Below are 14,866 nucleotides of genomic sequence, written 5' to 3' on the forward strand. Positions count from 1 at the left end.
ATAATTTATCTTGTCATTATTAGAACAAGTGGGGGATTGTTGGAAATTATTAATACTTAATAATAGTTAATCACCATGGGTGTGTTCCAAAATGACAAGAAAATATCTATGTGAAGTTTGTATTTTGAATATAAAAATAGGTAACACTTCGTGAAGTGTTGCAATAGGCTGTTTGTAGTTTGAATCATAAATATGTAACACTTCGTGAAGTGTTGCAGAATGAAAACATGCAACTCTTGGTAAATGTTGCAATAGGCCAAGCATTGTAACTTTTGGAAAAGGAACTGTTTCACGAAGGGTCGCTACCTTATGAAACAATACTAAAGTGGCCTATAAAACCTCATTCTTGATTCAGAAATCAATATCAAAAAAATGTACATTTGATAAGCCTATCATCTTCACTAAAATTCCAGACACTCTTCGCTACATCTGAGTTTTCTTCGGTCTTACGCAAACTCAATAAAAGGCTGAATTATCCTGGGTATTCCTGCGTTCCAACTCTAAGACATATTGAGAGTGCTTGAAATACTTATAAGGAAAGTGATTCCGTTCACGATTCTAGCCCCGATTCCATTCGGTTTAAATTGATTTTCTAACAGTACCTGTTCATAGTAAGAGAAAGTGTTGCTTGGAATATACTTGATCCCAACATCAGACATTTATTTCTAGATTGATGCCCTTAGATCTGCAGCCACCTTCAAATCCTTTGTTTCACTACAGGTAGAGCTCAGATAGTTAGATATGTAATCCATAATTGTAAGAGAAAAAAATAAGAGCAGATAAAACTCTGAAACCGGGATGATATTTGATAAATAAAAGACATGAAACATGTTGGAAAACAGATGTTTGTAAAAATAAAATAAAAGCTTTCAAACACACCGGAGAGCAACTTCTCTGGCTGCATCTCGAACTTTAGGCTTCTCAGATCTTTTCTTCTGAATGACTTTCAAGGTAGCACCAACAATGAACCTAGAGTGTGGCTTCTTAGTGGCGTAGTGCCTCTTCTTCATAACCTCTTGGGCAATGTCTTGCACACCACATTCATAAAATTGAAGCATGAAATAAGTTGTAGTACTATTGGACAAGATGATCTAAGGTATTAACTTGGTGCATGGTAAAATCATGTGAAACTCAACACAGGTAAATTAAAAATTCTTCACTTTGTAACTATGTAGGTTGATTGAAATATTATGTTTAGAAGCTTAAGTTTTTATATTGTCTGATTGATTAAAAATGTATCAGTGTAAGTGTTAAGCAATCACCTTCTTGTGTTGCTTTCTGTACATGGCAGACAATGTGAGCTTCAAAGGCTTCAAACGGTTGTGGAAATACCTCTTACATTTCGAGTTCACAAATAGAAATTCCTGCAAAATCATCAAAGAGCTTATATATTAGTTAAACTAAGATTAGACAAATCTTATCAAACACAACACATATATTTTATTAAATAAATGAGTAAACCAAAAACTTAATACATATCAAAATCATATGATTTGTGAATCACTACAAATAAATATGATGCCTCTTCCGGGGTAGATCTTTGCACCACTGAATCGGCAGAGTTCAGTTTTTTTATTTTGTTTTTATTTTTTTAGAAATCAAGATAACATTAAAAGGGAGAACTAAGGGTTCTCCAACCCGATTACAAGAGATGAAACGGGAAAATCCCGCCAAAGAAAAATTACTAACCAATTACATTACGAGAGATAGTACAACGGTTCCTTACAAAAATCGTAAAAGGAATAATTGGAATGAGTAATTTTTCCACAAAACGACCATCTCCAAGCCAACAACTTACTGTTCCAAACGACGTTGTTAGCACTCCAAGCCTCTTTACAAAAAAAAACACAATTTCTAACCAACCAAAGGCACCAAGTTGTTGCAAACCAAGTTATATCCAACTTCTATCCAACACCAATTTACTATGAAAGAAGAAGTGTCAATCCATAAAATTTGATAAACATTCTTCTTCGGAAAAAACCCCTTTACCCACCCGAAAAGCTATTTCATTCCAAATATTTTTCACCACCAAACAACCAAAAAAGAAATGATCCCTTGTCTCCTTACTAATGCCACAAAAAATACACTTTAAATCTTTCGAAGAAAAAGACATACCTCGAAACTCCAAGAGCTCCTTCGTGGGAGCCTATTGTGAAATAACCTCCAACCAAAAGCCTTTATTTTAAAAGGAACTTCCATAACCCACAAAAGACCAAAAGCTTCCGCATGCTTAATATGGGGACCATAAGAAATATGAGACTTTTCATAGAGCTCATAACAAAAAGCTACCAGGAATTCCCTCTCCGAATTTTCATTCCAAACCACGGTATCCTTACCTACCGACCAACCATTTAAATTCTCCAAACGGATATTTAAAGACAACCAATGACCCCTAAGGACCGGATCATCCACCACGTAACCGGGTAGACCTAGATCCCCCCACCCCCATTCCTCCTCCGACCACCCTCCCATGGCCACCACCGAAACGTTTTTAAGACGAAAGACAAAATACAAATCCGGATAAGCCTCTTTCAAAGCCATATCGTCCAACCACTTAGAATACCAAAAGGGAGTGTTATAACCACCGCGGATAATAAAGCTACAATTACCAACAAAAGGATCATTCATACCAAGGGAAGAATAATATGAAGAAGAATTAATTTTTAAAATGTCTTTCCACCAAAAAGAAGATAGAGGCGATAAGAATACCTTACTATCCGTTCCGAGCGCCATAGAAGAAAAATCTCCGTACCGAGCTTTCAAAATGTTGTACCACAAAGAGTTATGACCTTGAAGAATCCGCCACCTCCATTTATTAAGAAGTGCCAAATTAAATAATGCCATATTATTCACCCCTAAACCACCATATTTCCTCGGTAAAGTGACGTCCCCCCACTTTATCCAATGAATGCATCTTTTATATTCCATTCCACCCCATAAAAATCTAGTTTGCACACTAGTGAACAATTTCACCACTTTCTTCGGCATCTTGTAAAACGACATAGTAAATATGCATAACGAGCTAAGCACCGATTTAAGAAGAGTAATTCTACCTCCCAAATTCAAAAACCGATTAGTCCATCCTTCCAAGTGATTCCTCATTTTAACAAAAGAGGTTTCCAAGTGGCTTCCTTCCTTGGATTAAATCCAATAGGGATGCCCAAAAAATAAAAGTTACTCTCCTCCACCTTACAAGAAAGAAAATTGGAAGCCGCCTCCAAAAAGTGCACATTAGTATTAATACCAATCAACTTACTTTTATGACAATTAATATCGAGGCCCGACACCATTTCGAAAGCCCGAAGCACCGCTCGGACTGCCCACAAATGTTTCCAACTTCCTTCCCCCACAATTAACGTGTCATCCGCAAATTGAAGAATATCTCCACTTTGCAATTATCATTGAAGGAATAATTTTGAAATTCTCCCAATTGAATGGATTTCTTCACAAGACATGTAAGACCTTCCACCTCTAGAACAAATAAAAAAGGTGAAAGAGGATCACCTTGCCGTAAGCCTTTATGAACCTTGAACAACTTAGTTGGACTTCCGTTGACTAAAACCGACATGTTACTAGAAAACACCAACATCTCCATCCACTTCTTCCACTTATCCCCAAACCCCATCCTATTAAGCATGTACCTCAAAAAATTCCATCCTACGTTATCATACGCTTTTTCAAAGTCCACAGTGAAAAGAACACAATTTCGCCCTTCTTTCCTCGCATGATCCACCACTTCGTTCGCCATGATTACACCATCCAATAATTGCCTACCGGGTACAAAAGCATTTTGCGAAGGAGAAATAATAGAATTAAGCACGACTTTTAATCTTCCCACCAAAAGTTTGGATACCGCCTTATACAAACATCCCACCAAGCAAATGGGTCTATAATCATCCAAACCCACCGGGTTCTTAGCCTTCGGAATTAAAGTCAAGAAAGAAGATGTAATCCCTCTAGAAATTGGTCCACCTTGGAAAAAGAAATTGCAAAAATTGATAACACCCTCTTTAATAAAGTTCCAACATTTCTTTAAAAAAAATAATGAGAATCCGTCGGGACCCGGACTCTTCGCCCCTCCACACTCCCAAACCGCCTTTTTAATCTCAAATTCAAGGAATGGTTTCTCAATGTCCTCCGCCTCTTACCTACTAATGGACTTAAAGGGGACACCGTCCAAAGTAGGTCGGAACGGCTCCGATTCGGAAAACTTATTCTCAAAATGAGAAAACACCTCCTCCCTAATCTCTTCCACCGATTCCACCAAACCTCTCGAAGAATTAATAGGACCTATATGATTTTGTCTTCTTCTTTGTTTCATCACTTTATGAAAAAAGCCACTATTCGAATCACCCTCCTTAAGCCACATAAGTCTAGATCTTTGCAAAAGCATATTCTCTTTAATCCTTAAATTCCTCCAAAATCTACCCGTCGCCTCCTTTCTAAGAACATGGCCATCATCAAAGGAGGAAGGAGATAAAGGATTGAAATATAACCTTTCATCCACGGTGTTAATGCTACGAACTCCTTCTTCAATCTCTAGGTCACTCTTCCCGAAAACATCCTTATTCCAAATCTTGATTTTGTCTTTAAGAAGTCTAAGCTTCTCCTTCAAGATAAAATCGCCTCTACCATGGACCACCAAGTGTTTCCACTCCTTTTCCACAAAAAGGCACGAAAGTATCATTGGAGAACCATTCATTGTTGAATTTAAACGGTTTAGGCCCCCAATTATGATTATCCGTCATAATCCAAACTGGGCAATGATCCAAAATATCCCTATCACCAATCATTTGACCGACAACATCCCACCTATTCACCACCGTGCTAGATAAAAGGAATCGATCAATCCAACTCTTCGATCTACCATCACCGCTAAACCACAAAAACTTTTTACCCTTACACGGAACATCCATCAAGTCGCTCAAAAGGATGAATTCCGCAAACAACTCATCTTCTTTGCTAATGGCCCTAACCGCCCTACCTTTTCTCTCCCTACTATTCTTTATCGCGTTGAAATCTCCTCCCATAATCCACTCCCCATCATTATATTTCTTCTTCAAATCAAGCAACTCGGCCCATATAATCTTCTTCTTCTTCGCTATATCGCAAGACGAATAAATATTCACCACATAGTAATAATTATCTTTCCACCTCACCTTAATCCCCAAAAAACCTTCACCTCTAAAGCTCACTAAGACCTCCATATTATCTTTTTTCCACAAAGTGATTAACCCCCCGATCTTCCCAACGAATTTGTGGAAGAAAAACCAATCTCCGGATAACACCAAAAACTATAAGCCACCGCCTCACTCATGTTTGACAACTTCGTTTCTTGAATAAGAAAAATATCCGCATTACCTTTATTAATAATAGAACTCAATCTCCTCCTTTTGAGCGCGCTTGCTCCCCATCTAATATTTAATGATCTAATAATCATTGCACAATATTTAATAGCTCCATCCTTCCTTCCCCTTCTATGTCTACTCCTTGATTGCCTTCTACGTTCCTACCCCCACTATTCCTCCCCCTGACATCCACCACTCCCATAACAACGATTGCCGCCCACAATCTATCTTCCACATCCCTTTTTAAAAACTCCCATTGCCTTCCATTGTTTTGACGAATGTCCGAATATTCAGATTGATTCCCATAGCACCTCGAAAAAATTCCATTAAGAGAACTAAGATTATTCTCCTTTTTCTCAACCACCATCTCTTTCCTCTTTCCCTTGATATTCCCCTTTAAGTACCTCCCACCTTTTAAAACAAGCTTATTGTTTTTAACCCTCCCAACTTGTTATTTCCTTATTCTACACCATTTAAAAAAATTGATTTAATCTTTTTCCCTCCACCTATCTCAAATTTCCCATCCAAGGGACACTGCGCCATCGAAGGACAAGACATAGCCATATTCGGATGGTGCCCAGCCAGATTAACAGCATCTGAATCTCCAACATAATTATCTCCACTGTTCTCACACGGTTTGCCCACATTAGAGTTACCCAAATTGTTCCCTTCCTTAGCTTTGTGGATATTGGAAATAGAACTGTCGAACATTCCTCCCTCAACCTTTGTGAACCGAGAATCAGACACCCCTTCGGCTGCATCAGGCTTCACCCCTACGCTGAGAACTCCCTTCAAAATAGAATCTTCATTGGCCGTAAACGGATGAATACTGTCTGATGACTCCTCTGCGCCTGCTGCTGAGTCGGGGACGGAAAATCCATCATGCCAAGCAAAGTCAGAATCCGAGGATTCACCGTCTGAAGATTGGACATCCCGTTTAACAACTTATTTACAGTACCAACCTGCTGCATCTTCCCTAATGTACATTTGTAGCAACCTGCCATAAAAATTAAGACTTAGAGTCGCCACCTATTCTACCAAGGCGAATAGGAAACCTTACGCAGTTAAGAGATTTGGGGTAAGATTATTATAATCAGGTCGAGGGAAGATGTTAGGCACCCTCAACCCTTTCCTATGGCTTTGAATCTAAGGTAACAGTTTTATGGCTAAATTTATTAAGGTTTAATAGCTAAAGAAGTGAATAGGGGAAAAATTGAGATTTTAGGGAAGGGGACTCGCCTTGGTTATCCAAGTGCCTACGTACCTCCTTATGGAGGATCAGAGTCTACATAGTTCGGGCACAGGGTTGTACGCCTTAGAATTGATTATGGATGTGTTTGAAGGCTTTTTGAATGGCCTATCGTAGTTTTGAAAGTTGTGATTTGAAAGGCTTTTTGAGTTGCCTGATTGAAAAAGGATGTAAATCCGTAGTATCGTGGTTTAGTGTGTTTTAGAGGTTTGGCATACAACCCTGATTTGATATAGCACCGTTAGATGCGGTGACCAATAGATTTGGTCAGTATAGCTAACGGGTTAAGGGGCATTGCTGGTTACTCAGATCGATAGATTGATCGTCGCGGGCAGCAAATTAAGATGTATTTTAATTTTATATTTTTTTTATCTCTCGTCTAATGCGACTAATAGCTTTAGTCGGGTCGAGGAGAGAATTAATTTAGACTGTTTTCTTTGTTGCCGAATGGGAAATGGGATCGGGCAAACCCTAATGCATGGGTAATCTTCCTAGGGTTTCGTGTTTTATAATTACAGTTGATTAAAATTAATTAACTCAAATTAATCGAGGAAATAACCGGAAAGATAATCGGGATAATCCTAAATACTAGCCTAATACTAATTTATTCTAATCCTAATTTAAACAAATTAGCTAAAAACTAGCATTTAATATTTAATCTAAATATAAAATATTTAATCTAAATATAAAAATAAAATAGAAGAACTTGACTTCAATCCTATGTGAATGGCTTCTAAGTACCCATGGTATGCCTTCAGCCCCTGTACGTTAGATCTGGATCATTGGAGATCCTATGGCGTTCTAAGTACCCATGGTATGCCTTCAGCCCCTGTACGTTAGATCTGGATCATTGGAGATCTTATGGCGGAGAACCGTGGGCGCGTGGTAAGCCAAGCTACGACGCACACACTGGAACCTCAAGAAACTGACATTACAAACGAAATAAAAATTAAATAACCCCTGGCTAGGGATCGAACCAGCGTGGTGAGGGTCCCCAAGCATTTTCGTTTGCCATTTGTTCTAAGCTCTTTTGTTGTCAAAGTAATAACCTATAAAAATTAAATATAAAGCATTAATTAATTTGAAAGAAAAACCAGCGCAGTCAACAGGTGGGACCCAGCGTGAACGTTAGAACCAATGGGAAAGAGAGAGAGGATTGCAAATATTGACTGTCCAATCGACCACTTGCATGCGTCTTGGAGAGAGAGGGGGCTCGCGAATCTGCCAGTCACACACGCACACGTAATGGTCAGACTTTCAACGTTCTTGGTCATCATCTTCATCCTTCAACCATGCGGAATTACTTGCGGATTCCTCTATGCATTTTCCTGCGGATTCTTCACGCGCACGCAGCCACCTCGAGCCATCATGGAACTCCTGCAAAACGACCGTAACACGCACACAAACCGCCCAGATCTTCTTAAACTTGCCCCCTGGTTCAGAATACACCTTTGGTTTGGTCAAAAAACACCTGTAAGCATGAACACGATGGAAGAGAGGACTCTTACCCTAACAATGGTGCCTCGAGTTCTGTACGTTAAAACTCCGATCTAATGGAACAAACCTTCACTAAACTGTGTCAGAAACTCAAATGCATCGTTATAGGAGATTAAAACATAGAGAAAATTGAGGTTCAGAAATTAAAGTATGAAACAAAAGTGATAAACATGGGGCACTCGTTTCATACGCTCAAAGGCATAGCTTATGATTCAATACCACCTTTTAATGCTCTTGGAGATGGATGGAACGAAACTTTATCCCTGATAATGGTTGTATGAATGAATACGAATCCCCCACTTTCCTTGTATCTTTTGACTTTTAAACCCTAGCCCTATTTGCCAAAATTTCGTCCCCCCAACCCTATTCTCTTTTCCCTTTTATAAGAAGAAGAAAAGGTAAATAATGGGAATCAATCATGGGCTTGTGTGAGAGATTTGATTCAAGTTTGTTTTTTTGAATGGAAACTTACTATTTTTTACTTGAATATTTCTTAATTAATTTTTATTAATCTCTCATGATATATAGGTCTATATTCACATAATATTTCATTGAGAAATTTCCTATCTTTTATATTTATTATTATTATTATTATTATTTTTTTTTGTTAAATCTTGAATAAAAACAAAAAAAAAAAAAAAAAAATAATGTTTCTAGTAAAAATGGCATGGTGGGCTCTTGGATGCTTCATGGATATGTTTAGTATCAATAAACTTTGGCCCATTTGGTTTAAAACTCAAAATTCTCCATCTTGCCTCTTATGTATTTCACCAAAGTCGACCAACTTCTTAACCTTATATCTCCTTCAATTCTTGCCATATGACCATGTTCTAGGGATTTTTAGAAAGCTCAAAGAGTCCTCTAAATGACCTCTTTGATTTCATCCCAATTGAAGCTTCCATACCCGAGTTATGAGCTTTGACCTAAAAGATGTTTTTGTTGACCTTTTTTGAGGACCTGCAATATATTGCACCATATCTTCCAAATGAATTATTTTTGGCCTTGGCTTGTGAGAGACAAAGTTGTAGAGAATCAAATTTTCTTCAAAATAGGCTTTGGTTGGGAAATTTTTGATTCGCCATGTGAAAGTTATGACCTGTCAAAGTTGAGTTCACTTTCTCCTATAAAAACCCTAATTTGAATCTTTGCATTTGTTCATTTCTGAGTTTTTTTATTAGTGGATCATGACCAACCTTTGATCAAATGATGGAAATAACTTCACATACTTGATGTTAACCAAATTTTTTTTGAAGCTTGACTGTATTTTGACTACAGTTGACTTTTAGGTCAGCATAGTCGATTATTGATCATCTGAACCATTGAATGAGCGATCCTTGGAATTGGAGCTTGACTTTTGACCTGGATATGCTTTGATACACATGTGACACCTTGAGATCCATTTGAGGCCTCAAAGATTCCAAATCCATTGATAAACTGCAAACCCTGATCTTGAGATCCTCGATTAGGAGACTGTTGCTTGAGAGGAACTCTTGAGCCTTGAGCCCTCGAAGATGAAATGATATGGGCAAATTTTGGGGTATGACAACAGCTTCCAAAAAGATCCATCGATAATAACTGAAACGCACTCGAGAATAGACATCGATAAAGGGATATTCACCATGATCCTTGCAACATCCAACGCCTCCCCTTTAGCAGTATTTTGGTCTACACAAATGAATCTTCCCCAAGACTGAGCCAAAGCCACGAAAAAATTAGAGCACCAAGCATGGGCCGGTATACCGTAAATCCTGAACCACGCGTCCCTTGGCGAGTCAATCATACTTGCCTCCCACTTCTCAATATGCGTAAACCAAGACTTCCACCACGTTTTGCCCTCCTTGATGCACCTTCCTCTCTTTCTTCAAGTAAGCAACTATTTCCGCCTAGAGGAGTGACTTTGATCGCGAAAACACCCTCCATCTCCATATGAGTCTGTACATTGAAAGAAGAACCCGGAATACAAACTTTACCAACATAAGCTTTTTCGAATCTTCTTCTTAAATCGCTATCTGTTTGAAAGTTAAGCATAACTTTCTCAACCACTGTACCCGCTTGCCCCTTCAAAATCATTACTAATTATTACACTGAAGAGACAACTACTAATTCAATTTAAATACACAAACACTAAATGGCTCAGTCACATTGGGGAGGCATTAAATTAAAAACCCAACTACAGGTTAAGTATGTTTTTGGTCCTCATAAAATTATAAAATTTTGTTTTCGATCTCTATTAAAAAAAAGACATATTTTAATCCCCAAGAAATTATTATGCACGTAGTTTTAGTCTCTACTATTAAATCTATGTGTATTTGTGAATAATTATTTTACAGACAAATTTAGAATGTTAGGAAAATTTCCTCGAAAAAAAAGCAACTTAAAATTTAATTTCTAAGTCGAAATTTGTATAAATTTTATCATTATCTTTTGAAATTTGAAAAATTCATATTTATTTCTTCTTATTTAAAAAAATTATATAATTCGGTAAATAAATATTTTAAGCATTCTAAACATGTACGAAAAAAATTAATCAAAAATTTAAAAGTTTTTTTTCAATAGGCAATGGAATTAAAACCGGAGTATAAGGGATACTCCAACCTCTTACAAAAACAGAAAGCTTCTACTACTCAAAACAAATGAGCGGTAGAATATTCCCCACGTGAAAGTTACAATTCTCCGCTAACTTATAACTAGATAAAATCCAATTCCAATCATTAAAAGTTACCTCCGACATACATTCGGAAAAACAAATTTTGAGTTTCTTTTTTTTTTGGAGGAACTTTTTATAACGTTCTAAACATGTTTGTACAATAATCATTCAACACCCCCCTAATAAATGAGAAAGGCTTTCCTCCTCCATAGAACAAAAAGTACAAACCAAATCATTACTATCCAACAAAATTCCACTCTTAAACAATTGGTCCTTTGTAGCTATTCTATTGTGAATGATTCGCCAGCCCAAAAAAAGAATTTTTGGAGGAGCTTTTACCTTCCAAAGATGGTTTGCAGCTTTGACTATAATTGGATCGAGATGAGGCCTGGACATCTTCGCTTTGAACATATCGTAGCAAGACTTAACGGTGAATACTCCATCCAAATTCTTGCGCCACGCAAAGGTATCCTTGATAAACTCTTTAGGAAGAATATGTCGGATGCTGTCAAGTAACTCACTCCAAAGAAAAGTTGTTTCATCGCTGCTGTCCGATAACAGCGCTGATGCACTCCAAGACTATCCTGCTGCTGTTTGAAACCCAGTCCCAGCCACTGGAATGCATTGATCGTTGGCAATGGCGAACAGTTCCGGGTATGCGTGAGATAGCGGCTGAGCACCGGCCCACAGACTGAACCAAAACGGAACGTCAGTACCATTACCGACTGAACAAGAAATAGCCCCTGTAAAATTATTATTCAACAAAGAAACGTAATTGTCAGTTAAAAGCATGTCCCTCCATCAAATTGAGTCAATTTTCTCCACCACAGAATTATCACCGATGAGGACTTTCCTCTTTACATTCCCGTAACGAGAGATAAGAATGCCACGCCACACCGCCTCTTCATCCGCTAGGATCCTCCACTTCCACTTACTCATCAAAGCGGCATTCATGATCCCCATATTCCTAACACCTAAACCACCTTTTTCATGCGTTTTGCAAACGGTATCACAACAAACTCACTGAATAGGCCTATTCGAGTCATTCCCGTTCCACAAAAAATTACTTTGGATAGTTCGAATCTCGTTGAGGATCTTGGAAGGCGCTTTGTAGAAAGATAAAGAATAGATGGGAATGGCATTTAACACGGAATTAATAAAACACACATGACCCGCTATTTTGAGATGCATACCCTTCCAAACGGCTAATCTCCTCTTCAAATAAGAGATTAAATCTTTCCACATCGAAAGTTTCCTCGGACTATCACCCACTCTAACACCAAGGAATTTAAAAGGAAGTCTTTCAACTTTGCAAGAGAGAAAGAAGGAAGCCGCTTCGAGATACCAATCGCTTCCATTAATACCATAAATATTGCTTTTATTGAAATTAAACCTCAATCCCGACATCAACTCAAAGCCCCTTAGAATTGATTTCATACACCACAAATTTGCGATATCTCATTCCGCTAAAATAATATTATCGTCCGCAAATTAAAGCATATTCACTTTCTCATTATCGTTGATCTTAAACCCCTGAAACTCCCCGATATTAATAACCTTTCTCATCAACACCGTTAACACCTCCGTAGCCAAGACAAACAAAAAAGGAGACAAAGGATCTCCTTGGCGAAGGTCTTTCTCAACCATAAAATCCCTTGCAGCGCTACCGTTGATTAAAACAGACATACTACTAGTAAAAATACAGTCGTCCATCCATCTTAGCCAATTTGGACCGTAGCCCACTTTAGCTAGAACATACCTCAAAAAATTCCAACTTAGACGATCATAAGCCTTCTCAAAATCGACCTTTAGAACAACACAACTCCTCTTTTTCCTTTTAGCAAAATCTAAAGCCTCATTTACAACCAAAACTCCGTCCGCGATGCGTCTCCCTGGCCGAAAAGCCGTCTGATTGGCCGAAACCAACTTACCTAAAACACTTTGTAATCTTCCCGCCAATAGTTTTGATAAGATCTTGTACATACAACCCACGAGACAGCTTGGTCTAAATTCGGATAAGGATTGAGGATTCTTAACTTTTAGGATAAGAGCAATAAAGGTCAAAGTGCAACCTTTCATTAGCTTAGCCTTATCTTAGAAGTCCTTAACAAACTTAACAAGATCATTCTTTACCAACTCCCAAAACATGTTCTTGTCTGGTTCATTAGGGGCATCATTGTTTGCAACAGGTGGACCCCTAATTTCACTAGTAACGCCTAAACCAACTACTTCCTCAAAGCCATCTTCAAATCCATTCATCCTTTCTTCCTCAGTGTCATCAAAGTGTACATTCCTAACAGACTCATCACTTGACTCTCCACTGCAATCACCTAATGGTTCTTTCTCTAATGCACAAGACTTACCCTTGCCTTTTTGTCTAACATTGTCCATAAAAGTGAGGTCTCCTTCATCTGGTTTTGGCTCACAATATATCTCAACTTCACTTTTATTTGCAACAGCATAAGCAGCCAACTCAGACGAATCTCCATCATCTCTAAATGGTTTTAAATCTGCTTCAAGTGAACCTTCTTCATGTTTCCACCACATCTTAACCGTTTTAAAATCAAACTCTAGGTCAATACTTTTCACTAAATCACACGCTTCAAAGAAAGACCAATAGTCATAGTCTTGACTACTAAAAGCATACACTTCCTCACCATCGTATTTCAGTTCAGGGTCTTTTACAAACGTGCCCCTTGTGTAGAAAACTACTTTAGACTTAGACATTTCCTGTACAGTTAACAGACCCAAACTTAATACAATTTCAAGTTAGGGCAACACAATTCGGTAGAAAATACAAATTATATACTCAACAGATACGGTATAAATATCAAAATCTTTGTCCTATAGTAGTAAATATTTGTTTAACCACCACTATCATTAGAATATAGCCAGAAAATGAAAAAATTGAGAAACACAAGGATTGTAGCTCATACTTGGGTCCATGCAAAGATGAAGGTAAAAACAGAGACCACACGATGCTTCGTGTAACACCCAAAATTCTACCCGAAATTATAATGCAGAAAATATCAGAGTATTTAAAATTTCAAACAACAAATTGGAGTATCACATATCAACTAAAAAAATTCAACTTGTATTTCACTCAACAATGATACATAGCATTCGAATTAACAGTCAACTATAAGCTTATCTCAACTCAAACAACTTGGAAGTATAATAAGTACTTCATATTATTCAACTTTGAATCAACGGTTATAATAACAACAACTAAAACATCAACAACCTAGAAATAACTATATAAGCAACCCCCGAGTACTACGTATCAGAGCGACACATCATTTGGACTCGATGAAGCAACAAACTTCCACAGCTATACTTGAGTACCTGCCTATTTCCCATGGTACAGGAATATCAGCAGAAATGGTGAGATATCAAACTATATAAATAGGATCATGTTAAATCATATATTAGGTAAAGAATATAAATGAATCACCACCTCACACAACATCAACATAAACAGCACAAAGGACATCATCAATGAATAGTCATGATATCAACATATAAACATATTCAACATGTCATCATATAAGCATCATCAACAAGTCAACACATAGGCATATTTATTATATATCAGAAATCAGGCATATTCGGTTAATCGCATTCACAAGTATTAATATCATCATTCTATTCATTAAATCACAAATTCACATCTTCACATAATTCCATCATTTAATAAGTCACAAAAATACAATCACTATATAGTCACATGACTCATGTATATGCACGTGGTACAAATAGGAGCTTCAGCCCCCGTCACCAATTGCCCAATTCAGAGGCACAAGGCATAAGCCTTCGTCACTAGTTTGCCAATCTAGGCCGTCACAGAGTATGCATATGAAATGTGACTCGACAAACAAGACAATACATCATACTTATCACAATCACATATCGTCACGAGGCATAAGCCTATATCACAATCAATTACCATATATACGAGGTAATTCACGTTACCATAATATTTCATCTTCACTTAGTTAAAAAATCATCATCACAAATATATACAACATCACGTATTACAAATCATCACAAAACATCGTCATGTTTCGACACATCATCACAATTATACAACTTCGCATATAAACAAGTCATTACATATATATCCTC

The 14,866-nt window shown here is 37.5% G+C and overlaps 1 protein-coding gene across 1 annotated transcript; it reads right to left on the reverse strand.

Moving 5' to 3' along the window:
* Positions 1 to 4,144: 4,144 nt before the first annotated feature.
* LOC131614421 (uncharacterized) lies at positions 4,145 to 5,207 on the reverse strand. The gene is made up of 2 exons (XM_058886003.1): positions 4,758 to 5,207; positions 4,145 to 4,657 (listed from the first exon to the last, which is right to left on the reverse strand). Exons 1-2 carry the CDS (start codon positions 5,205 to 5,207, stop codon positions 4,145 to 4,147), a joined length of 963 nt encoding a protein of 320 aa, XP_058741986.1.
* Between the last annotated feature and the right edge of the window lie 9,659 nt (positions 5,208 to 14,866).

Source organism: Vicia villosa, linkage group LG6 (genome assembly GCF_029867415.1).
Source record: "Vicia villosa cultivar HV-30 ecotype Madison, WI linkage group LG6, Vvil1.0, whole genome shotgun sequence".
Taxonomy (NCBI): domain Eukaryota; kingdom Viridiplantae; phylum Streptophyta; class Magnoliopsida; order Fabales; family Fabaceae; genus Vicia; species Vicia villosa.

Coding starts and splice junctions, on each gene's coding strand:
- LOC131614421 (XM_058886003.1), bottom strand. CDS start 5,207: ATGGAGGTCTTAGTGAGCTTTAGAGGTGAAGGTTTTTTGGGGATTAAG. Junction 4,658..4,757: donor ATATTTTGGATCATTGCCCA/GTTTGGATTATG, acceptor TTTGTGGAAAAG/GAGTGGAAACACTTGGTGGT.